Source organism: Lathamus discolor, chromosome 6 (assembly GCF_037157495.1).
Source record: "Lathamus discolor isolate bLatDis1 chromosome 6, bLatDis1.hap1, whole genome shotgun sequence".
Taxonomy (NCBI): Eukaryota; Metazoa; Chordata; class Aves; order Psittaciformes; family Psittacidae; genus Lathamus; species Lathamus discolor.
Window position 1 is genome coordinate 40,489,040 of NC_088889.1, and position 27,506 is coordinate 40,516,545.

The window sequence follows — 27,506 nt, forward strand, 5'->3', positions numbered from 1 at the left end:
ACATTAAAAAAATCAGAAACTCCTGCTAGCATACCAGCACACTGTCCCTCCTGTGCTTACCACAGAGATGAACCTTAACGTACACAACTAAAACACAGAAGAGAGAAATTATTTTTGCTTTCACAAGATAAACATAATTTTGTTCTGCACACTCCCTGGTTGGATGCAACTTTACTAAAGAGCGTTTAGGCTCATTTTAGGCTTAACAGGGGTGGTCTAAGGGAGTCACAGAAGTTACACGGGGGGTTTCCTAAGTACGTCTACTCCCACACCTTGGCTGCTTCTCAAGAAAGGAAGACATGAGGCACACAGTAACACTTGTTTTAGTCATAGAGGAAACTGAACATAATACTGCTAACAAAAACCCAGCAGTCGTGATCTCTCAATTGAAAAGCGCAAGTATTTTATTAATCTGGTATTTCCAACGGTTTCCTAAAAATTGTCTGCCACTACGCAATGCAAACATGCTATATGCCGTAAGCTCTACATAGATGTACCCTTTAAATGTTCCACATTATTTAGTCAGCAAACATTATCAGATGCTCAGTTGGATAATCTGTTCAAAACACAATCTGTATAAAACATTAAAAAATACACAACATATACAATATACACACATTCCCTACGCTACTCATCTTCCTGAGAAAGAGGATTACAAAATCCATGCAAAATTTCCCCCTCTCCCCCCGTTGTGCAGATACAATCCATTTATTGGTCAATGTTGTCAAGTAGATCATGGCACAATCACGCACCAGGGCAGGAGCCTCTGGATCAGAGGAGCTGGAAATGAAAAGAGGTGGAGAGGCAGAGCAGTAGGACAAAGAATTCTTACTCCACAGGATCATGCTGATGTTGAACTCCTCGTATCATGTAAAAAGCCCAAGCTTTGCAAATATGAAATAAAGCAACTGAAAATGCTGTAACTGGGAGCATTTTAAAAATCAGCAAGTTATACCCTAAAGAACCACTCTTCAGGTGAGAATAATATTAACAGTTTCCCATCAGAAGGGAACTTTTCTATACAATTTCCTGGAAATTGTTTTGCAGTGACCCACATTCATAATTCTGCAGAATTTAATGGAGGTCAAACACTGGGAGAAGCTGGGAGAGCAGGGAATCCTATTTACACTGCAAGATTAATCCTCATTCTTTAATTTTTACAACAGTCTTATGAAGTAAATGCATCATTACATCTCTGTTTTACACAAGTGCATAATGGAGCACAAGGAAGACGGATTAATTACTCTGCCTCATACAAGAACTATGAGCAGAACACAATACAAACTTCCTAGGGCTTCACTGCCCATCACCTGTTTGGATCACTAGATCATGCTGTGCCAATGTGTCCCAGTTTCAAAGGTTAGTATGTTGTAGGCCAGCTTTCTCCTTGAACACTACTAGTGGTTTCCCACTTGTCAGATGGGAAACCCCTAAAACACTGCTGTTGGGAGATACACCATTCAGTGATTCGGCAAAAAGTGGCGCACCTGTATACAGGTATAGTATGATGAAATAATCACCCCCAGAATTTAAATCAGATTTGTTATTAACAAATCATGTTTGCCATCCTCTAAACATCTGGTTTCACTAACCACCACTTAAAAGCAAAACATGCCTACAATCAGATTATCTTCTAATAACAGCAACAAACTCCTCTATCATTGTTATTTTCATCTATTGTTATTGCTGCCTCCTACCCAACACTGTAGCTGTGAAACTGTAGAGGAAACCCCAATGCTGACCACAGGTACAAAGCTGCCAGAAGTACACTGTCAGGTGGGGCTCAGCATGAGCTTCAAAGGTTAGCCAGGAGCCAGTTCCCATCATCGCCACATGAATTTGACTTACAGTGTCATTTTTGATTCCCATGTTACATGTTGTAGCCAAAGAAGCTCAAAAAACCAAGGGTGCTGCTTGCAAGAAAGGCTGGCCCTTCTCACTCAACCTGGTGGTTTCACCAAAGCAGATTGAACACCATCATCACAGCACCAAACACAACAGAAACTGCTTCTTACATTCTCTACATTATTACTGATAACACAGTGCAAATTAATCTCAAAGTCCTTTTTACTCAACTGCAGGCACAGCATACACATTTCTTGACCTCCCTAAAGATTATCTGCCCATGACTAGTAAGGGGCAGCTACTTAGAAGGGAAAGAAAGAAAAAAGAAGGGAAATGGATGAGTAAGTAACAGTGACTAAGCTTAATCAACCATGTTTACTTTACGCTTTTGAAACGGCCAACAGCTAACTCTGGGGAATTATCCCTTACGACACTGGGGATCTCTCAATACTGCAGAAACAACATCTTTGAGAATGTTTGAATCCTGTGTTACCGTAGAACTGTTTAGACTGATGAACACACATTATCATGCAACTTCATATATCAATGACGGTAATCATGCAATGTTTAACATGTTTTAACCTGTCTACATTAACCCCACACCTAGAATCGACTTATCCCCTCTTGACGCGTTCACTAGAGATTATTTCTTAACTCCTGATCACAAAGGCAGATTATTGATTGAGAAGGAAAACTAAACCACAGAAGCAAAGACACCTGAGCTGATTTAATATAGATGGAGGATTGTATGGTAGCTTCATTTTGCTCAGATGAGGTGATGCCTAAATATAGCTCTGCTGCTTGCAAGCTAAGTTTGTATTCAGAGGCATCCTGAGGATGCTTGTGCAGCCAGGTCCAAACTGACTGCGTACTAAGGCACCTGGTGCTTCTCCACAGCCCAGTGTTCCCAATGACTGGAGGACCTGGCTCAAGTGTAGCACTGGGTAAATGTAGACATATTACTTCCAGGTCAAAATGGATTATGAGGATCCTCCACGGACTGAGCTAATGGACAAGCTAAGGAGTCCTCTTGAATCCTGGATAGTGGGGAGAATAAAGCAGAGTAACTGTAAACAGATTTAGGTCAGGTATAGGTAGGTTTGGAAAGACTCCTCTTACTTATCTTCTTTTTTGCAACAAAAATACCAAGATCTTGACAATACACATGGGCATCTTACATGGATTTTTTTTTTTTATCCAGACCTCTCCCAAGTGTTTACTGTTTTGTACCGAAACCTGGAGATCTGCAAAGTACTAAAAAGAGTTACCAGTATCAGCACTCCACCCCACGGAGATGAGCTAGGGAAATGTTTCTTCCCATGTTTATACAGGAGTAGAAAAAAAAACATGTAAAAGCTCAAAGGACTTGAAGCGTTAACTATGCATTTCCACATATCAGTACTATCCTTTGTTCTTATCCTCAAATTCTTTCTGCCTGCACTGCTGTTTCTTCAACAGTATTTTCTTACTGATCACCAACATTGCTTCATTGCAACAAGTATTACATATACATTATCTTATTTTCTTGAGGAAGCAAGTTACATGAAAATGAAAAGGTATGAGGTTTTACTTATTTTTGCATAGGCTTCAGAAGTGAAATGTTACCTATCAGAGCCATTGACTAAATGGAAAAACTGTCTCAGCTGAAGTCACAGCTTCAGAGATCTGCCTTCTCTCACTGTAAATCCACTCTTTGCCATTATATCTGTACTCTCGCATTTCTACTAGCATTGTAGCAGCTGCATACAAGTTAAGGCCTTAAGAGAATTTCTTTTATCATGTCTCATTTCAAAAAGAATCACAGAATGGTTTGGGTTGGGAAAGACCTTAAGATCACCTAGTTCCAACACACCTGCAATGGGCAGGACACCTTCCACTGGACCAGGTTGCTCAAGGACCTCTCCAACATGGCCTCGAACACTACCAGGGATGGGGCAGCCATAGATTCTCTGGGCAACCTGTTCCAGTGTCTCACCACCCGCACAGTAAAGAACTTCTTCCTTATGTAAAAAGTTAGCTATTAGAAGGGAACATTTGTGAATTAAATGCAGCAGTGCTAGTCTTAGACTTTCACTGTGCGGATCAGAAGTTATATTTAAGTACTGAAAATGCAAAATGTGAGCGGGATCACTGGGTGGTGATGGCAGCAATGGTGATGGGATGTTATGAAAATTAAAGCACAAGCTTGACTGATCCTTTCCATAGATAGGAAATAACTTGGTGCAGTACTGAAATTGGCTTTGTAAGACTGAAACTGATAGTTTAAAAGATACCAGTACTTCAGCTTTCACCACTGTCCTATGCAGATGCCTGCACAGCGTCACTGACCTAAGGCTGATGTTAAAGTGTTTTCCCCCCTCTCCAATCTGTGGTTGAAAAAGCCCCAAGCGGTACTTTTATTATTTGAGAAAGGTGCTGCAGCAGCTGGGGAGATCACTGTTATAGAAGGCACAGGCATGATGCTGTTCAACGCACATTAAACCCATGCTTCTGCAGTGACATCGTGTGTTTTAATAAAAACTTGACAGCTCCACAAAAACTTTAAAATAAGGACTATTTCTATGCTCACAGGTCAACAGACATATCATCCAGGTAGAATGACATGATAACCAAGGAGAAAAAAAAACAACACATTAGACTACAGCCTGCAGCAAACATTTGTAACACAGTTTTCACACTGCTTTTCTTCTGTTTCTCGTTAGTACTAGTTTCTCATTAGTACTATTTTTACCTTCAAAAACAATTGTTCCAGTAAGAACAATTTTGCATTTCTTAACACAAATTAATACATTAATAAACACTACTTGAGTAGTGACTGCTCTTTGAAGGTCAGAAAGATGAAAAATGTGTTTAATATGAAAGAGAACACGTAAAATGTTCTTCAACAAAAGTCAGCAGAAGCACAAGGGTCTGCAGTGGAGAAGAAGCTGTGTGGTCAGACCCACCTACCTCAGGTAGACCATGCACCAAGGCCTTCAGCAAGGAGGGACCAAGGAAGATTAATACTGGTAAGAGCATAACTGGTATTCATCAGGCTAGAGAAAACTTAGGGGACTTTCATATACAGTAGTACACCTTTCCCGCCAGTCCCATGAGGCAGAGGTTCAACTGTCTTATTTGGATCAAGGCTTTACGCCCCCGTAAGCAATGTACTGTTCCCGCAAAACCAGTAAAAATCTGATGCAGACTGTACTTGTGATGTATCACAAGTGAATGCAGACTATGGGTCAGCATTATTTTTCTTAACACAATCATGATTGTACATCACTGCAGACTCATGGTGTTTTACTACTAGTAACACTGCAGGCAGTATCTCGGCCTGGAGATCCTGGGCAGTGAAGATCTGAAAGCCACCCACAATAGCTACAATCCACAAGACCTAATTTACTTCAATGCTTTTAATATAAGTTTATTGATAACATCCCACAATACTCAATAGCCGGACACTGGGCAGAACACTCTTTTATTCAAAGTACTCTTCTTTCACTCAGAAGATACATCAATTTGACAAACAGATAATATTGTCAGCTCCTACAAATTAATTATAGATGATATCTGGCATTTAGCTAAAAGGTCCACCTCCTGGGAACAAGCATTTATATGAAAATCTTTGTCTACTTAGTCATTTTTCGATCCTGTAGTGAAGATGAATAAGCTTGAGAATATGAAAATATGAACATCAAAATGGCTTAGACAGCCAAAGCCAAATAAGAACCAACCATCCCCTATTTCATAAAAGGATCTATCTTTTCAAAGCAAATTCTGGGTTGGAGACTCAGCACTGCGGTTTCCAGATATCTGTGTATGACTATACTGACTAACATATTGGAGGAATTCTTTTGCATCTTTCCCTCCTTTGTCCATTTCCATGAAAAGGATGCAGATACCTGCCTAACAACTCTTGGGGCACCCAGGACCAAACAGCAGTGCTTAAGTGCAAGCGAGAAATATAGTTTCAGGAGTATTTTGTTTAACGTATTTATCAGATAGCTAAGGGTTAAAACACTGTGTTGTGTTATTGGCTATGTTAGCTAGGCTGCCAGAGTGAAAGAGCTTGTGTAAATGAGAGTGAATGTGATGAGAAAAAAGAAATCCCTAACCTCTAGCATTATTATTTCTGAAAGCCTGTCTGGGGACATCCATTCAATGGGAAGTCAGTGCTTTTCACTCTGCAAGGCATGAAAGTATGAAGATATATACAAATCAATGAGAACTGAAAAAGTCAAAAGCCTCCAATTCTCTTTTTTAAGCTCTTCATGTAACTATTGAGGCTTAGGGCCGTCATACATAAATGGACTTAAACAGTACAGTGCAATGTTGTACAGATATCAGGTAAATGACCTCAGATGCTGAGAGCAGCATAGTGACATTAACATTAGACAAGCCCAGGATAACTACTCCTAATAAGGAGCATGGTAAATCAACACCATTAAGACTGGTTCAGCTCTGTAATTACCTCTTGCAACCCCCTTACTACTACTTCGTTATTCAAATGTGTGGCAACTTAGGGATGTGGTGGAATTCTAATCAATCAATCAATCAGTCAATCAGGTAGTAGTGTAGGTAGTATTCAAGGAACACCTATCTTTCACTGTGCTCTCCTCAAACTTGCACTGAATGTAGAAGCTCAAATTCCAATGAAACACAGCTCTAACAAACACCTGCATCATATTTCTACTTCTTTCTTTTTTTCAGCATATAGTGTAAGCACTACCTCGTTTACCCAAACATCACACAATCAGGAAATAAACAAGGAGAGAAGGCATCAGCAAGGTTCATCCTCCCACACTGGTATACCACATAAGTCAAGAACAACTCCACAGAACCAGTGGAGCTGAACAGGCTTTTAACTTCTGTTAGAGAGCTTATGGCACACCATGTACACAGCTTGCTCATGGAGCTATGTCAACACAACTCCTTAAAAGCTCAAGACTCAAAATATTAGAGGCAGAAGAAGTACTACTGCCAACGCACTGTTTCCTTTTTGGCAGTCACAGAAGTGAGTGGGTAAATGAATGAATGCTGGACAATGATGAGGACAGACATAAGCATCACTAATATTTTCTGATTTAAGTAAAAGGTAAGTTGTCATCATTATATGACAGAAACACAGGTCTGGTTTTAACAGTCATTACACGAAACACTGTGCAAGCATAGGACAATGCAGCAGCTGGAAACGGTAGAAATTATTTGGAAATATTAGTCAGAAGTATCAGTTAATACTTCACAAAATCGGCTGGAAAATAGAGTATATTATGTTTATATAATTTTGACAACCTCTTCAGCTTCTGACTCACCTGACTCATTATAACTTCAACACGCTTCCAGCTAGAACTGTGAAACGAACTATTTGGATCATAAAAGGACTGGTGAGTAATAAATCAGTAAGAAACAGCACCACAAGCTAGTATCTCTGTGTGTAAAGGAAAAACCAGCAGATAGTTGTAAAGATTAGTATGAAATACGTAAATGATTTGAAGTAGAGGATTTCTCAGGAAGAAGGTACCCTAACGATAAGACAGGCAATAAGCACAATGCCAGAGATTAACATTCAAACTTATTTTAAATCTATTTGTGGGACCATATTTAGAAAATAATACTTATTGAGACTATAAATGTTTATTTGATAAATGCATATATAAAGGAGAACATAAATGATGCTTTTTCAACGACTAATTTTTAAGATCTTGAGGTAGGCATATTTCACGGAGGATGGGTAGTGGAAATTTCTACTGTATTACAGTTTGGACCATGGCTACTAAGAAGTAAATACATACAGTTTTAAATTTTTAGTTCATTATCATTTAGAAAATACGAGCCAGGTGATCTAAAAAGCAACAGGGAAGATCAGGTGGGAAAGCAAATAAGGAAGTGTTTAGAGAGTTTCTGCAACTAAAAAGGAAATTATCTTGCTTTACAAATGAAGACAGGAATGACCTTATACACAAGATCAAGCTCTGTAGCCACTGACCCACTACATTAGCATGACATGCATATGAGATGACCCAGCAGATATGAGGCTCATTTTCAGGGAATCCTGCAACTCAGGACTTCCTCTGCAGTTTGTTTCAGCTTGGGTCGTGTTATTATGACTTTACTCCTAGAAGCATCCCCCAGATCCCCATATTTTCCAGAGTTCATTCTATATGACAGAGGAAGAACCCATGTAGATTAGCATTGCCTGTGCCAGAAATCAGCCTATGGGTTGTACTTTTTTTTATCTACTGAAAATTGGAAGGACAGCAGCAGCAAAGGTAGCCATAGCTTGTTTAGTATGTTCTTGGTACTTACATTCTTATTGCATCACTCCTGTTCCTCATATGGCAACAAGCAACAAAATCATTTACAAGTCCCAGCATGTATGATAATAGCTTAACTACATTTTGCATGGATAGATCAGGTCTGATTGCAACCATTAACAGACATGCTTGCAAGGCTTCTAGGCATTTCACATCTTGTACTATGCCAGACCACATTTCGATTGCACTGGTGGTGGGGAGTTAAGACAGATGATGCCAAATCACTGTTTCCTGCCCCTGTTCTCTCTGTTGCTATGGTGTAATTTAACCACAGCAGAGGCCCACCACACATCATCCATGTAAGACTGCAATGGATCACTGCAGTGGCACACATGGCCTTTATGAGGTGCAGTTAATTTTTGATTTTATTTAAAATCTATTTTTTTATTTAAAGTCTATTTATCATTCCATCTCTAACACTTAAATAAGGAAAAATAGTAAATTTATTAGGAATTTTCATTCTATGACAAATAAGTGAAAAATCCACAGGAAACTTTGGCTTGTTATATTAAATACAGCTAACCTGCAAGACAAAGATACTTCAAACTGAGTTGCTCAAGGTCAAATACAAGATCAAGCATGGTATTTTAATTCTGGCGAAACCAGTCTCCTAGATTCAAATAGGAGTTCCTATTTCCATGTTCCAGACAACACAAAACAATCAGTTTATGAGGAAATTTAGATTAAAAGCTGTGGACAATTGTACTTGATCTTCTGTAAGTGTAAGATTACAAAAAATAAAATTACCTTAACATTGGTTTTAAACTTCACTGCAGGTTACAATAATTTTATAACCTCAATTTAAATATGCTTAATTACCTATATATAAATGTCTTTTTCACTCTTGCTCTACAAAGCAGAATGCAACTAGAGGAAAAAAACAACAAATGCAGGCTAATAGCCTGCTGAATCATTAATCAGCATGTCAATATACTGAAATCCCTGGGAATAACCTAATGTTCAAAAAATCTAGGCTTTCATAACTTCATAAATAAATCCAAATGCAGTTTAGGCTCCTTCAGATAACACAGCGTCCAAATACATTTTCTTTCCTACTTTTACTAAAAACCAGCTTATCAGATGTAAAAGCAAAGTGTGAGCCAAAAAGCTAATTGCTTTTCAAAATACATAAATAAATTCAGAGGTACACAAATGAATGCAGACATTGTTCTGAGGATCTTATCTATATTACCCTTAAGACAGCACTAAACACCAGCATTTCTCAGGCTCAAATAAAATATTTATTCTTACACAGAATTGGCCTTCACATTTTCTGGCCTGCTTACCACATCTTGATAGCACTATAGTCTCTCACAGTTATGGAGACCTTTCACACGAGAATCACTTCTGAAGAAGCAGTTCAGTTCCCCAAGATCAGGTTTCCGTTTTGGAGGCCCTGTACACTTCTTACTGCCACTCCATGATTAGGTGAATCAGTTGGGCTGCCCAAAGAAAACTCATCTTGTGGTTTCCAAGGGAGAAGTGAAAGAGCAAGACTGAAACTCATCCAGTTCAGAAGATACCTTAATTTGGCTTTATCATCTTGATTTTAGGAGGTCTTCTGTACAACACACAACAAACAACCTGTTGCTACAGTTACCAAGTTCACTGGGACATGAATCATCAAGGCATGTTGAAACACAGAAAATTCAGGTTAGATACAAGGAAGAAGTTCTTTACTGTGGAGGTGATGAGGCACTGGAATGGGTTACCCAAAGAAGTGGTAAATGATCCATCTCTGGCAGTGTTCAAGGCTGGTGGGACAGAGCCTTGGGCGACATGGTCTAGGGTAAGGTGTTCCTGCCCATGGCAGGGGGGTTAGAACTAGATGATCTTAAGGTCCTTTACAACCCAAACCATTCTGTGATTCTATGATTCTGCTCTGCTGAATTTCAACTTTATATTCCTAGAGACTAGAAGAATTCTTGTTATGAAAGATACGATGCAATTCCTGTCATAAAAATGGAGCACTTGGGTGCTCCTGTCCTTACCTTTTGATTTGCTGTTATTGCCAAATACAAAGGTAGAAATTAAAAATACCAAAGAGAAACCAACAGAGATAGTCAACTGAATCACATTGGGTTTATTCAGTTTTATAGCCAAAGCCAGAGGTTACAAATAGTAATTAAGGGGAGGCAACCCCAGGAAGTGTCTGACTTCAGCAGAAAACAACAGGGAGTTGTCAAAATGCTTGATAGTCAGATTTTTTTAACCTGCTTAGTTACTGCAGCTCTGTTCTCCTTACCAGGAAATGTAAAATCAGACTGGAAACCTCTGAAAGGAAAAGTAGTAGCTTAGAGTCAACCATTGAGGCATTTAGTCAGGGAATCCTGCCAGCTTCCCCACTCCCCTATTTCAGAATGTTGGAGGTTAAAAGTTTTGAGAAAGTTTCCCTGCTGTATTCCCAGGTAGCCAGTCTGACTTTGTATTTCCTTTCTTAAGAAGTCCTATCTATCTCCGACTTTCTCCTTTCAGTGCTGCAGAAGCAGCAAAGGATGCTGGCGCACACCCCTATGGGAAGAGCCAAACTTGGTGGCTCAAGGTATGTATTCAACATGTGTGTTTCTTCCATGGAAGCATACATGCCAACCACTTGCAGGAGTACTTCTAGAACACACCATTTGTATTGGTATACAAATCTGAATGTATTACATGACCTTTTATTTTTCTTTTAGCTACAAATGGAAGCTGACAGGTTTCAGAAGAGAGCAGGCCAAGCCTTTTCCATAGGTTTCACAGGCAAATGAGTCTAGTCTCCTTCACCTCCCCTGAGAAGCTTAACAGCCTTGCTTTTCCGGATCTAGTCACCAAAATTTTTGAGCTTCATCTATTCTGATTTAGGATACCCCAATATAGGAAAGGAGGGGGAAGATTTCAGCGTATCAGTATCAGTCTCTTAGATGTGGCTTCACAGAAGAACGTGCCTCAGTCCACCTGCTGAAATGTTCAAGGAACCTCAGAAATTAACTGATAAGAGACGAATACAATGCTGAATGTTCCAGTAACACATCTGCAAAACACTAAAAATAGGTGAAGTTCCAAGGGTACCCCTTAGTGCTTGAGCATCTTTCTCTCCTAAAATCATATTACACAGAGGGTGAAGGTGATATTCAGTGAAAACACCAAAGATCTTCATATTTATGATTTGTGCAATACTTAAAGGAAATGAAAGTACAGATCTAAAGAATGAAACACATATTGCAAAGATAGAAACCTCTCCAATCTTGAGCAATAGGGCAAATGTTTCATTACTGTGGAAATGCAAACTTGGACTACCATTAGAAAACAGAAGAATAAAAAAAAACAGAGATGAAAAAGGCTAGGAGCAAATGAACAAACACGCCTGACTGCTTTGTTGAGTGGTAAGACAAGAATTGGTGGGAGGAAGAATTGATGAACTGTCACAGTATGACAAATAAGACCTCTGGTGGATGTATTGATTCTGAACAGAGAATGACTCATGGACCTACTTAATTCTTGCTTCATTTACAGACAGTAAAGTACTTGAACAAATCACAGATACAGCCAAATGAGTCAAAGAAGAAAAAAATTCTTTTCCAAGGATGACTTTTTTTGGGTCAAATTTATTGATATCTGTTTGTTTTGCAGGATAGCTCATACAGCAGAGCTCATATTTTGTATCGCTGATTGTGCAGTTGATCTCTCATAGGCATGGGCATGTTGCACAGTTAAGACAAGCTTGAAGACTGGAAAAAATTACCATATGAAAACCTGAGCATGTTACTACATGTATTTGCCAACTATACATGTATGAACAGGTGTTAATTTCTTTGTTTCATCACCTCAAAATAATTTTCAATAAGCAGAAGTTTTATTTTTACTTTAATACTTTTTGCCCCCTTTTTAATCACAGAAGATTTACAGGCACAGAGAAGAAATTTCAAAGAAACAAAATTATGCTTCAAAACTGATTTGGGTTACTAACCCAAGAGAATGATGGGTCATAGGTGCCTTCTTTGCTTGGAGTCTTTTGTTTGTTTCCTCCTCTTTTTTAACTTTAACCTCATTTGAAGAGTTATTATTTCTGACCTGATATTTGGAAAATGAGCCTTGACAATGTGAATAAAATACATACCAAAGCAATGGTTCTGAGCTGAATTTACAAAGTATAAGTCACATAATCATAGAATGGTTTGGTTTGGAAGGGACCTTAAAGATCATCTAGTTCCAACCCCCATGCCATGGGCAGGAACACCTCCCACTAGCCCAGGTTGCTCAAAGCTCTGTCCAGCCTGGCCTTGGACACTTCCAGGGATATAATTCACCAAGGTTCTTCAATTCTGTGGCCACAGCTGGGCCTTTAAAAAAAAAAAAACCTAACAAGACCATCTACCATTTCCTGTAGATTGGTATCCCACATCCTGGTTTTCCCCTCTATTCTGGTGAAACCTTTTTCTCACTCCCAGCTTTCCCTTCAAGTCAGCAACCTCTCTACCCACTCTTTTCCATACTGCTAAAGTATGCAGGCAGTCCAGGAATAATTACTACAGAACCACTAGAATAACTAAAACTGTAACATTAGTTTGAAACTTTAAATCACCTTGACAAATATTATTTTAAAAATAATTAGCATGTGGAAAATCAAAAGGCAATAATGTGTTCACATGATTACTATGCTAGTTGGGACCACATAAGTTCTTTAGTCAACTCTTCTCCAATTCAGAGCAGCCTTCACTCAACAGTTCTACTGCTGTTTCCCTGGAAGAGAAAAGGAATAGTTGCAAGCCAAGTCCCGTCCCCTCTGCCTGTCACAAAGCATCCCAACTACAACAGGCACAGCCTGGGTTTTTGTGGCAGCCTGTGAGAGGTGTGGGAAGGCGAGTCTGGTGGCTTTGCTGGCAGGGCTGGCTGCTGCTGCATGCAGGAGCTGTGGTAGGGGTGGCATGCCAGATGCTGCCACCAGACTGGGATGGGATGGGAATGGAACAGCAAGAATCTGGCTTTGTCAGCTGTTGTACAGGCATACTGCAATTTAGATGGGAATTATATGAACTTACGTAGTCCATTTATAGAAATGCTGATTAAGTTTGGGAGCAACCACTTTGAACAATCCGCCAAGAGCAAAAACTACTCCTTTTGTCAGCCTCATGAAACTCAATCTGGAACTATTTCACCAATCTTTCAGATGTCTGAGTTTAATATAGAGATCAGAGAGGGTAAAGTTAGGGCAAAGCTGACCCCAAATTCCAAACTATTTGAAGAAGGGAACTGTGAGTTAGCTTTGATCCAACACACATCTGAAATACATATTCAGTTACGTCTAGCACCAGATGGGTACCAGCTAAAAAAGGAGCTGACTGATACCTCATTTGTAATGTACCAATCTCAGTGTAAGTTAAAAACAGCTAAGTATTTTTTAAATGGCACTTGCTGATTGTGCTCTCTTACCCCTCCCTTGTCCCCTACCTCGGCCCTTCAAAGTCTAGGGTTAGCTGGAGCACAGCTCCTTGTAGTCCCTTCACTCCTCTCCCACAAGCAAAGTGAAATGCTCCAGAGCCTAGATATCCTGCTTGCGCCTGGATTCCCCCTCACTTCCAAGGAATACTTCTACAGAAAATTGTGATATACAGGAAAAAAAACCGCACTCAATAATTATGTAACAGTTTGTGTATAGTAAGAGAACTGAACAATATGTGTATGGAAATTCCCCCTCTTGACCTTTGCAAGGTGAAAGGTGGGGGCACTACAGGGAGTTACGGCAGCAGAGGACAGGGAGTTCCAAATGCCATTGTGCTGGCTAGGGATTTATGTAACTAGATACGTCTGGAGGAAAGGATTAACTCAGCGTCATGATACAGCCTGAATCAACTCTGCTTAGTTAAACTGCAAGAATTCCTCAGTTTATAAACTACCATTTCTGCAGTACAGTGACTAACTCGTCAAGGCAAACATACATCAGGTACAGTTTTGGACAGCACCAGAATACAAAATACCCCCAAACTGAAGAAAGACAATATTTAATGACTTTAGACTTTATGGGAGTTTGTTTCTATTGTCTGCATTACATAGCAAAACCAATTTCCAGTCTATACTACTTTTAATTGGTAGTCAACTTTAATGTCTAATTTAAAATGCTGCAGTAAGGAGGCAAAGGGCTGATACAAGGTGCTGGCTAATACCCAGTGTTACAGTTTTACAGTGTGCAGTGCCTTCAAATCAGATGATCTCACCATTCCCTAGCCCTCAAAAATCTTTGTTCCGATCCTTATGCTACCTCTTCTTTTTGTCAGTAATTGATGCTGCCACATGGTGATTTGTACCAGGAAGCAGACCGAGTATAAAACCAACCTGGAAAAAAAGGGACTGTAATTACAAACTGACAGTCTCATGTACCAGAGAAACTACCACAGGATGTTCCTGTAAATCTGCCAAGTCAATAATATTCATGATGATCTGCTACATAAGTGCTGGCTGTGAGGACTGAAGTTGCCTGGGGCTACTGGAAGTCACATATCTAGTTTTCCAGAATGTCAGAATACTTTGGGAACTGAATGAGTAAAAATCAGTCCTTCAACTTCTGCTTTTTTAACTTCTCCTCATCCCTCAAGGTACTTGTGCCTTGTCCACACAACCCAGCCCCTCTCCAAGATGCCTGAGGAATGCCTAAATGGAATTACAAATGTTAGGATGTTTGAGAAGGGAAAGGAATATTTTATCAATTTTCTCTTGTTTTAATCATATGACTAAGAGTTAGATAGAGTTGGTCTTCAGCAAAACAGTTACAGTTCTTGAAGCTAAATCACAAAGTGGAACAGTACTTTTTGTTAAATTTAAGTGAAGACCAGAATGCATTTAAATTACCATATTATTGTCACATAATCTTAGGCCTTCTCCTGTGTTTAACAATGCCCTTTATTTTGCTGTTCACTCTAAATCATATAAGAGACACTATCAAAAAAAGCCCTACCAATTTGCAAATAGTAATGCTTACAGTGTGTTACCAGTACAGGTTGGGGGGTGACCTGCTGGAAAGTAGCGAAGGGGAAAGGGACCTGGGGGTCCTGGTGGATAGGAGGATGACCATGAGCCAGCAATGTGCTCTTGCGGCCAAGAAGGCAAATGGCATCTTAGGGTGCATTAGAAAGGGAGTGGTTAGTAGGTCAAGAGAGGTTCTCCTCCCCCTCTACTCAGCCTTGGTGAGGCCGCATCTGGAATATTGCGTCCAGTTTTGGGCCCCTCTGTTCAAGAAGGACAGGGAATTGCTTGAAGGAGTCCAGCGCAGAGCCACAAAGATGATTAAGGGAGTGGAACATCTCCCTTATGAGGAGAGGCTGAGGGAACTGGGTCTCTTTAGCTTGCAAAAGAGGAGACTGAGGGGTGACCTCATCAATGTTTACAAATATGTAAAGGGTGGGTGTCAGGATGATGGAGCTAGGCTTTTTTCAGTGATATCCAGTGACAGGACAAGGGGCAATGGGTGTAAACTGGAGCATAGGAAGTTCCACGTTAACATCAGGAAGAACTTCTTTACTGTAAGAGTGACAGAGCACTGGAACAGGTTGCCCAGGGGGGTTGTGGAGTCTCCTACACTGGAGATATTCAAGGCCCGCCTGGACAAGTTCCTGTGTGATGTACTGTAGGTTACCCTGCTCTTGTGGGGGGGTTGGACTAGATGATCTTTTGAGGTCCCTTCCAACCCTTGGGATTCTGTGATTCTGTGATTCTGTGATAAATGGAGAACAGTCTAATTTTTTTTACTCTTTCAACCACTGCTGCATATTAAGTATACACTGGAACAGAAAAGTATAAAACGATATCCTGACTGGGTCTGACAGCTGCAGTAATGAAGCCTTGGAATGAGCACAGACTGACTCCCACCTGGAGACTTAATTTAGCTTTTAGATAAGTAAAACATGGCTTGGGCAGCTTTTAACACAGGTCCTCGGAAATCCTGCTCCCTTATTACCTCTCAAGTCGAACAGAAGAGGTCGCTAAAGAGTCACAGCGTGCCCCCTTTCAAAACGAGGCAGTCATGTTGTCCTAGCCGGCAAGTTTGACTGCGGCAGCCTTCATTCTTGGCTTTTTCCATCCTTTGTGCTCTGTCGCCAAATTCTCTTGCATTTATTTGCCCTCTACATCCTCTCAGTTCTGCACTATGTTTCCCTATATACCTTCAAGAGTTTTATTAAAGGCTGTGAATGTCCCAGACCTGCCACTCCACATTTTCCATTCAGCTGCCTCTGGTGTGAGGACAGCAGCCTCCAAAAGAGGATGTTTTGTGTCAGTCAGCCGCCAAAGGACATACTACAGCATTCAGCAAGGTCAACAGTGGCATATAGGAGATTACTTGGCAGCAACACCAGTAACCAGGGAAGGCAACACATGCAAAGATTCCTGTGGCCTTCCCTCCCTCATCTGGAAGAAAAGTTTAGAGACAGAAGAAAGGATTGCTCTGCTTTGTTGGTTTAGGGGTTTTTTTCCTTTCTGTTTTTAGCAGTCTTGAAAAAAAGAGCAAGAAAACAGGAATGCATTGCTCTTGTCAAAAGTATCCAAAATAAGAACAAAGACACAGTCCTTTGGACATGTTACAACACAGGAGTTCAGCCAGGAAGAAATAAAACCAGATTCGCTAGCATACAGCAAGATCTTAAGTTTAAACAATGTTTCCAGTTGGAAAAAAACAGTTAACTCCATAGTTAACAGTAATTGTGTATCAAAACTGCTATTATGAAAACAATTAAAAAGTTATTTCAAGTAATAGGCTCAATACAGGAATAAATCTTTAGTAGTTCATGTGTCTAGAAGAGTATTACTTTTGGGCAGTGAAGGAACTCATTTGTTGCTCAGAGTGCAAATACACATTTCCCATGCCAAAAAGGGTACTATCAGCCAGTGAATATTTACAGATATAAGGCAGGAGTAATGAGCACGTCCATCCTATCTCAAGTAATGACTTCACACTCTTAAAGACAGAATCCAGATAACTGAAGCAGCAAAAGATCCACTGGCAAAAACTCCAATAATTAACGTATTTTGTGCATGACAAAATGCAGTAATAATTAACAGCAACACAGCTCATAAAACAAATAAACTTTAGCTAAAAGAATCTTATTCTGGAGGTAAGATGAGGTGAGGCCAAGTTCCTGTTCTGCTGTGCAGGAAGGAAAGGCAGGTTTTCCTAAAAAAAAACTCTTCATCTGTAAATACCTGGGATTCAAGAGAGATCTGACCTGTATCTGTATACAACAATCTAAACGGAAAGTTGATGTCTCCATACAGTCCTTCTGGAGCTCCCTGGCACCATGGATGCCAGAGTCCTTCCAATATAGCATAAACTAAGGAGGAACAAAAAGTCAGATTATGCTGCTCAGCGTACTGATACCTCCTAGTAAGATTTCTGGTCAGAAACCAGCAGTAATTATCTGTCAAAACCAGGCTGTCTCTTTGTTCCACTGCATGCAGCTTTTACAGACCATTCAGGATCCTGTTCAGAGCCCCACACTGGCAACAGGCATGCACTGAGGAAGGACATTCATTTCTCTTCCCCCTCTTTGCCAGCACAGATCTATCTTTCTAGATCTTAAAACACTGTGCCACTACGTGCTGCCTGGGATTCGTCTCAGATAATCAACACTTCCTCCCTGATCCCATCCAAACAACTTGTAAACTTCCTTTTCTATTTTCATAGTAAGGAAAGTACCCTCTTCATGAGCCAGTATCTCATGAAACTTCTCTGCCTCTCTCAATCTTTCAGCAACTTTATCTAACCTCCCTAGCTCAGCTGCTTTTATCTACATACATGAAAGCACACCCTGCTTAAGATCAGTTTTAAAGTAGTACTTAGAACAAAAACTTATTTCTTGTAGTTTACTAAGAGTAAATTACTTCCTTTGTTAACAAGTTCATTTATAACTTAGTTCGAATTTCAAGAGCATGAAAATTTAAATTCTGGCTTTGGAATGTGAGCAGCTACTTTGTTGCTCCTAATTTAAAGTAAATATTTGATTGACAAAAAAACCCCAAACCATCCTTAAGCCACTTCTTAGTGAAATGCCAATATGGAGTACCAAGAATTCTCAAAAATAGGTATTGGTAAAAAAGCAGGATTTTTCTTCTACAAATCACCAAGCGGAAAGAACTGAAGCCAGCCTGAGCTGCCCTTCTAAGCACAGAACTCCAGTGCTTAAGGCAACAGGAAGTGAAATAAGTTTAAACTTGTACAGGATGTGGTTTGAACTCAGAAAGGTGTTATTTTAAGAACTCTCACCAGCATAACTATATAAGACTAAATTTTCTATATGGTAGATTAAGTCTATTCCCTAAAATCCTTATTACTATGAAAACACACATAGAGTGTATGTCCTACTAACACTTACCAATACCTCGGCTCTAACTATGAGGAAATGTAGGTATGATTTTTTTTTATGGCTAATGCAGTCAAATATGTAAGAAAAACCATCTTCCCACGGATCATTTTTAACTTATGAAATCTAGATAACTTTGAACTTCATTGTAACATGTGCTACAAAATTGCCTGATCAGTTCCTCAAGAGGATAAGTAATAATGAGGCACTCACTGGTTTACAATACAATCAGCATACACAAAACTCTTGATGAATATTTAACCAGCACTTACATTTTCACACTGCATCTTTCTGGTGTTTATGTGGGAAACATTGAGTCCATCAATAACAATATCAAATGGAAGTCGATTTTCCACAAATTTTTGAAAGGCTTCAAATTCCTGAAACAAACAAAGAAACGAACACATACAGGGGAAGACTATGTTAACAGAAGGAGACTTCATTCATTTTGTAGTAAAAGAAAAGAAACAAAGCCTAAATCTCTCACTTTCCCTTTGCTGGTTACACCTCACATCTTTACTTGCATATTTGGTAAATCAACCACATACACACACAAATCTTTAAAAGCTGTGTTACAGTAGATACTTCCAATATCATTTTAAATTACATTACAACTAAGACCCAAAAGTTTACAGTCATCCAGATTTTCAGAATTATAATGCAAACTGTACACTTTTATAAAGATACATGCTATAGTTATTGTTACACAAGAGCTGCAAAACAAAGCAACTTTACAAACCAGTAGTGTGACGCTATCACTCTTAACATTTCCAAGTGTAAAATAAGCATCATACTTAGTTTCTCTGTAAGAATTCTGAGATCTCTGAATGCCATCCAATATTTACATAAACATACATTTAGAAACACAGCGTTCCATTTGTGAGAAACACTCAGCTTTAAGGCTAGCAAAACAATGGACTCTCTTACTAGGTTAGAAACAATGCAGTGATTGAGCAAACCAACAGCATCCATCTTTCCTTCCAATGGAAGGAAAACCACAATTGCTTAGGCTTGAGACCGCCACAGGAGGAATACAGAATACAAAGTTTTAATAAAATCTTCAGGAATTTCTCTCTTGATTTTTGAGGAAAGATTTAGTTTTTATTAGCAGATCCTTGCATAAGATTTCTACTTCCTGCTTCTGACTTGTTTTAATAGGCACAGGAAACCTAAGCCATCCTGGTGGGTTGATTTCATAAATGACCTTTTTACTAACAAGAAAGACTTATTTATTGGTAACAGAGGTCTCACAGCCCCAGGCTATAAATGAATTTTTATAGGAACTCAAAACAATTGCAATTTCACGCCTTCTGCTCTAAATTCAAGAAGCACTCTTCTAATCCTGTTTTCTCTCATGTAGCCATATGGCAACATGTAAGTCTAAATAAAAAACATCCCCTCAGCATCCAAACAAAATATTTAATTCTTCCTCAGACAAAGGAATGAAAGAAAGAATTTATTTGTCCAGAAAATACATTGCTGTCAGGCAGTAACAAATGATCACTGACTTCAAATTTAGTCAGAATGCTTAAGACAAATTATACCAGAAAAAGGGTTACTTGTATTAAAAGCACAAACCACCAAGTAAGATAAGGATGTCTCACTCAGGTGTTGACATTCCAGGCATAATTTCCAAGTGAACAGAGGCGTATTGGTCAAAAGCACACTGATGAGAACACAGACAACACAAGGCTCAGTCTAGCACTGCCTTTTACGTTATCTTTCATTTCTTCACGGCTTAAATGTTATTATTGAGAAAGTATAAAAAGCTGGGCAAGAAAATTGTCATCTCAAACAAAAAGAAATTGTTGGCACTTGTGAAGTGTTTCCTCTTACCCCCCAGCCCCAATCTTAATGTATTTTATATAGATGAATATTCTTATTGCCACCTGATAGGGACACCAAGACACAGAAAGTCACTAGCAAAGACAGTGGCAGGGAGGTGGGAGTATAAGCAAATGCAAACCCAAATAACAAGGATTCCTGACTTCAGACTTGTGCCATGCAGTAGACTTCCCCACGGCTCAAAATCAGAATACTGGGTGGCTATCTGAAACATGGGAAAGATAAAAGGATGGAAAATACATATAGACTGAATGAAGGTAAAATAGGAGAGCTTTGAGACAAAGATGAGTGAAGATAGAAAAGTCAAAAGGAAGTAGAACCAGATGAAAAACACACAGTAAGCACTCCAATAGAGCATTATTTTCCTAATGCCAACAAATGCCAGTATTATTTGAAGTTATGGTCAAGTAGCCATTTTTATAAAGTAAAGTGTATGTGTAATCTTGTTTTTAAGCGCTTCGCTCAATACAAAACAAACACTCTGTGGAGAACTTCTAAAGTGGTATTTTATTTCAAGTGACAATAGTTCTAAAGCAGTTCCTGAAGGGGTGAGCTTTTCCTGATGGGCAGAGTGGAGTGCTTTGTTGAGGGAACACTACAGTACGAGTTAGGGGAGCAGCAGAGGAGCTTGCTGGCTCATCAGCACTCCCATCTGCCCACTCTGCTTGACTCCCTCTCTCCCAGCAAGGCAGATGGAGCAGGAGCTGCCAGGAGGGTCCTGCTGAGAGGCACCAGGATAGTCTCAGCACCTCTGAGGAGCCAGCTCCTGGTTCTCTGGGGTTTACTTTTGGAGGTGGGGAGATGCTACAGCTTTTTCAGCATTGTAACCTTGGCCACCCTACCTTTCCCTGCCACCTCCTCCTGTTCGTGTCTCCTATTCCATCCTGAACAGGTGCCTGGCAGCGTGTTTCTGCCAGCTTCCCAAATCTGCTCAATTGTTTTGCCTCATTACCAGTAAACTGTGCAATACACAGGGAAAGATGGTTTGCTGGTACAGGAGATGCTTATCCACACAGGGAAATGAGGATTTAACAGCAGAGTAAGTGCAGAAGACAAATAGCCAAGTTTAATTTATGTCACCAAATACAGAAGACTCCAGTGAAAAGCCTTAGATGGACTAAAAATCCCCAAGGACCAGTTCATTTACTCCTCACTATCCATATTTCCACAGCAACACACAAGAGTGCTCCTTTCCAGAAAAAACAAAACAAAACATAAAGAATGACAGAGCAGATCCAGGCTGCTCCCCTGAGAGACAATTTTCAAGTGGCCGTATTTCCCATCCTCTCTAGATACAGTGAAGGAAAACGGCAAAGCCTGGGAACAAGAAGCAGGCTACATCATCCAGATGCAGCAGAAAAGGTTATTCAAACACACACTATAAGAGTGTATTTTATCTGCTGAGACAGAGTTAATTTATCCCATAGCAGCCCTCCCAGTGCTGTGCTTTGTATTGATAGCTAGAAAGGTGGTAGCTGCCTCTCCAATATTCCCGCCTCACCAGCAGGCTGGGGGTGGGCAAGATCTTGGAAGGGACATAGCCAGGACAGCTGACCCAGACTGACCAAAGGGATATTCCATACCATATGGCATCTGCTGAGCTACGAAAGCTAAGAGAAAGGGGGCGGGGGGCATTCATTATTGCGATGTTTGTCTTCCAACAACCACTACACATACTAAACCCCTGCTTCCTGAGAAGTGGCTGGACATCACCTGCTGATGGGAAGCAGAGAATAAATCTTCTGCATTCCTTTGCTTCCGCACACAAGCCTTTACTTTCGCTTCATTAAACTGCCTTTATCTTGACAAGTTTTTCAACTTCTTTTTTTCTCTCTCTCCCTCCCTCCCTCCCCCCCACCCCCTCAGTCCTGCTGAAGAGGGGACTGAGAGAGGCTTGGTGGGCAACTGGCACCCAGCCAGGGTCAACCCACCACAAAGACAGAAAGTAAACAATGCGAAGGATGCTTATCATTCAAAGATCAGGATTTGTCTGGATTTTATGCAGATCTTACAGCCACAGTAATAAAGAGTTGATTCACCCATAATTCTCTAAAGATATTTCCCTCACTAACCAACTGTAAGATGATTATAAGCAGTAAATGAAGTAGAGCACAGGTGCAGCTAGGGTACAGCTGATCAAGAGAAATCAGACACAGTAACTGTAAATGAAGTACAACAGTGACATGAAGGTTGTCCTTTAGGCAAAAAGAAGTGAGCTATTCATACAGGCTTCCCCTTCCAAATGGACAATGCAACACATCATCTACATACACCCCTGCATATCTACATGCAAATGTCCTGTGAAACACAACAAAGGGCTCTTCTGATGAATCCCTTCAACATGCCAACAAGTAGTAAAACATTTCTGTCTAACACAGCAAACCTTACACTGATTTCTAACCTGATCTGACTGGGTACATGTCACAAAGTTTCTGAAGAAAAGTCCATTCTCCCAGCCTCCGAAATGCTACTCAAATTTGCTTCAACAGAGCTCACAGCTGAAGGGCCAAACCATAAAAAGCACATACATCACTGCTTATTGACATGATCCTCTTAATGCTCGAGAGCCACAGGAAAGTGTTACAATGCATCCAGGCTGTTACCTCAGGAACATGCCTCCCCACAGCAGGAGTATGCGCAGGATGCTCATGGGAGGCTCTGGCGATGTCCGGTTTCACACCATGTACAGAAGAAAAGGGAATTTAAAAAAATCCCACCTGATTTCATTTGTTGCCTAGCTGGGAAAATAGGGGAATGCCAGCTACACAACCGTTACAAAAGATTCACCACACCTTCTGCTAAGAAAACTTCTCTTGGCATATCAATTTGGAACCAAGAGTGAACCATAACGAACCTATGACAGAATTCATCTTGATGTGAAGAATTAAAGACATTTAAACCAACTTTTTGTTTAACCACTAGCATGTGGGTGGCTCAAGTCCACTCACATCTCAGCAAAAGCCCAAAACAGTCTCACATTTCTTTGGTATTCCACACCAGCTGAATGACTCGTGCTATTTAACCATCATTTTATATTGGTACATACTGGTGCTGCCACAAAAAGAGGTGTTTCTATCTTCTCCTTTCTCTCAGCCATTCATTACTAGCCTTGTCCCCTTCTCTACCTACACATACAAATTTGTTGGCACATGGATAAAGACTGAAATGGGTGAACTGAGCCAATATAACAGTCTTTAGCCTGCAACAGTTCTTCCATTCAGGCCAAAGCGCAGAGGTCTGTCCTGGCAAGAAAATCCAGCCAGGACATGGAATAAGAATAAGCCTTGTGAGACTATGGTGATCACCTTTTAGCATAGCCAGGGCTACCTATGCGAACTGATTGCATTGTGGAACTACAACATTTTATGAGATTTATCTCTCAACTGGGGGTACTGCAGCAAAACAAGAGATAGAGGTTGGTTTTAAAAAACAGAAGTATAGAAATTATCGTTGAGAAGGAGAGGGAGAAGGAAGGAGAGGGAGAAGGAAGGAGAGGGAGAAGGAAAAAAGAGAAAGAAAGGAAAGAAGATTGGCTTTGCCATTTTAAAAAAGGCATTGAAAAACTCAAAACAGCGTGACCTCAGACTTCGAAAGTCTGGCTTACCGAGCCAGTAATATTGGCTGTGTGACAGCAGTAGTAATAAATCTGAAAATAGGACTTTTCTGTAAGAGTATTAATAGTATTTCAACTTCTGTAATACCTTTATAAACAGAAACGTGTTTTTCTTCCAATACCAGTGCACACACACATGCTACAAGCCTCAAAAGCACAACAAAAATGAGGAATGGATTTCATTATTAGTATTCGCAGGGTCCTCAAGTCTGAATATGAAATATGTTGGCAACTAGAAAGAAAAATCATGGTATTGCTCAAATTCTTCAAGAATCTAAAATATCTACTGATCTACATGCCAAAACCCAAAGCAATATAACATATATAGGAGAGACATGAGAAAATCCATAGAGGACTTTTAAATACAAGAAAGGCTATTATGTTCGTGCCAACACATGGTATTTGAAAAAGAAAAAAAAAAGGGGGGGTGTGCATAATAAAACTTATTAAAATCACTGCAGAAAAGGCTGCTTGTCACTTTTTCTAAACAATAACGTATATGCTCACTCACCAGGAATGCTGGAGACACTAAAGTCAAACTAAGTGCAAAACTACAGTATTCAACATATAGTTTCCAGAAGCATTCACAATAGTTTAAGCTTTCTACAACAAAAAAAGCAGTGTTTCCCCTCTCCACATTAAGTAACAATATATTCAAGTGCAAGGAAAGAGCAAATTCTAATTAACAGAATATTATACTGCTCTCAAGTACGGTGTAACTCTACCCTCATTATCAACCAGGGTGTTTTTCAATACCGTAAGAGCAGCAGCTTTTAGAGAAGTGAAAACATTCACTTTTCAACAGTTGTATAAAATACAAAGTGAGGGGGGTTGCTTTGTTTTCAGCACTGCTTCTTGGTATCAGAATTAAAACAGGAATGAGCATTAGAGTGTGAGAAACACAATTCAGCTGTCAAACTGAAATCCAGCCAATTTTTTTTTTTCAGGCGCCTTGTTGGAGTACTTTTAAATCTGTTTGTTGCTATGCCTGCAGGGTTTGAATATTTCCCTCAGTTTCAAAGCCTGGAAATCCCCTTCGAACCCTTATATGCAGGAAGGCTTCTCTCAGTATTGTGTATGGTAACACTATGTACTCTGGATTGCATACTGTTTGTTTGCCCTCTGTTACATGCTTTTAGAGCTAACAAATACTCCAGGAGTCACGAGCTCCTGTGGCTGCAGCCTTCAGAGACATTGTCACAAACAGGAAGGTATTCACAGGCACACTGACATGGCTGAGATGTGCTCTGTGTTGCCTGCAGACAGTGCTGCTGCAGGACTTGCTCTTGCCTGCCTACACCAGATGGCAGAGGGTCAGTCACAAGGCCAGTGCAAAACCTGGCCTCCAACAATTCAGGCAATGCACTTCTGAAATGTCCTTCCTAAGCACACTTAACATGGAGGAACAATCAGTTTCTGCTGCTGTCCTTAGGGGAAAAATACCCTCAATCTTTGCGAGGCTGCCATCCTAAATACAAGAGTATAGAAATGCAAAACGCCAAGCTTTCTTTTAAAACAAACAAACAAACAAACAAAAAACCTTGCAAAGGCAGAAATATTCTGAATTCACAGCGCTTTCAAAATTAAAAACACTATTGGGCTTGCAGCCCAGAAAGCCAACCACGTGCTGGGCTGCATCCAAAGGAGTGTGGCCATCAGGTTAAGGGAAGTGATTCTCCCCCTCTACTCTACTCTTGTAAGACCTCACCTGTAGTACTGAATTCAGCTCTGGGGCCCCCAACACAAGAGAAATGTGGACCTGTTGGAGCAGGTCCAGAGGAGAGCCATGAGGATGATCAGAGGGCTGGAGCACCTCTCCTATGTAGACAGGCGAGAGAGCTGGGGTTGCTCAGCCTGCAGAAAAGAAGGCTCTGCAGAGACCTTGTAGCCGACTTCCAGTACCTAAAGGGGGTCTACAAGAAATCTGGAGAGAGACTTTTTACAAGGACATGTAGTGATAGGACAAGAGGGGATCACTTTAAACTGAAAGAGGGTAGAGTTACATTAGACATTAGGAAGAAATTCTTTACTGTGAGGGTGGTGAGGCACTGGCACAGGTTGTCCAGAGAAGCTGTGGATGCCCCATCCCTGGCAGTGTTCAAGGCCAAGTTGGACAGGACTTTGAGCAACTTTATCTAGTGTGACGCATCCCTGCCCATGGCAGGGGGGGTTGGAACTAGAGCATCTTTAAAGTCCCTTCAACCCAAACCATTATTTGGTTCTATTCTGAAAACCTTTTGTCTCAGGGCAAGCAACCTAACAGGATGCTAAACCAGGAAAAGATTGACTTGAATGCTTAAACACAATGTAACAGGCATTATAGAAAGACAGTGGAATAATATAAAAGCAATGTATGACAAACTTCATAGAAATGACACCATTTGAAGTTAAGTTAGCTAGACTAGCACTTAATTACAGACAGTCCATAATATCCATGTGGAAAAAATGCAATCAGGCAGTCAGATATACCTCCATGCTGCTTACTCTGCTATGCTGGCACAAATATTTGAAGCGAACCTGAACAAGGAACTGATCTAGCTGAAAAAACACCCACAAGAACACAAAACATTGTATTGCCATCTAGGTTTGTACCCTGCTTTCCATGGGGCTGTGCTCACTTGTTTCCTGCCACACTTGCAGGGGCAAGAGGAGGCAGGAATGAAGAGCTGGCAGGGTGGTAAGGCTAGTTACACTAGTTTCAAAATCACACTGCTACCAAATGCTTATGCTAATATTTGCAATCTCAAGCAACTGTTCTGGGGAGCTGAATAGCACCACATGTTGTACCCCTATTTTAATTTCTAGAAACAATACAGAAAAATAAACCCATGCACCAGCAGAGTACACTGCAATATGGTTGAATGATCACTAAAAATTGCACAAACCCTCTGGAGTAATATGATCTGTCAGAGTTTGATGTGCACAGCTTTTGCAGAAGAGTTCTTTCCTTGTGTCAATGAAAAGGCAGGTAAAATAGAACCAGATGGCATTAATCAGATTTAAAAAAGCACCAACCCTGACACAAAACTCCATTAACAAGCTACTAAAACGCTGAACTAAATATAGCATTAAAAAAGGACAGAAAAGAAAAAAACAAATGGTCATGCTAAAAAATTAGCAGCATCTTTCAAAGTTCTGTACTAATTCCCATATATATACAGTATTTTACAGATATTTAGGAAAGGGGATGGCACAGAAGCCAAGCCAATCATGAACAGACAATTAAATTTAGCATCAGAAAGATGAAACAATGCAATGTACAGGAAAAAAGTGCACTTATTTTTAGAGATTTCTGAAGAAACTTTAAAACTTAAATGATTTCACAGTGTAATGAAAACATCTGCTGATATTGCTTATGTTCTAAACCAAATCCAATCAAATCCTAAGAGATAAAGCATTGGCTAGATAACATAAAATTGTTAGAAACTTGTTAAGCTATTCTAATTATCATATAGTATAACGAAGCCTTATATTAGACAATTCCACATAGGCCTCTGCAGCATGAGAAGAATCTGTCTTTGACCACAGCTGGAGACCAGCTCCCCAGCTTAGAAGGACCTTTGGTAACAGACCAAAGAT

The 27,506-nt window shown here is 40.1% G+C and overlaps 1 protein-coding gene across 4 annotated transcripts in view; it reads right to left on the reverse strand.

Annotated features, from left to right (window-relative positions):
- The window catches only part of PRORP (protein only RNase P catalytic subunit), a 47,305-nt gene that overhangs the window by 6,747 nt on the left and 13,052 nt on the right, over positions 1–27,506 (reverse strand). For all 4 annotated transcript variants that reach the window (XM_065686279.1, XM_065686280.1, XM_065686281.1 and 1 more), the window contains exon 5: positions 18,742–18,849. In XM_065686279.1, the coding sequence (XP_065542351.1) occupies positions 18,742–18,849 (108 nt within the window). The remainder of the gene's footprint in view (positions 1–18,741; positions 18,850–27,506) is intronic.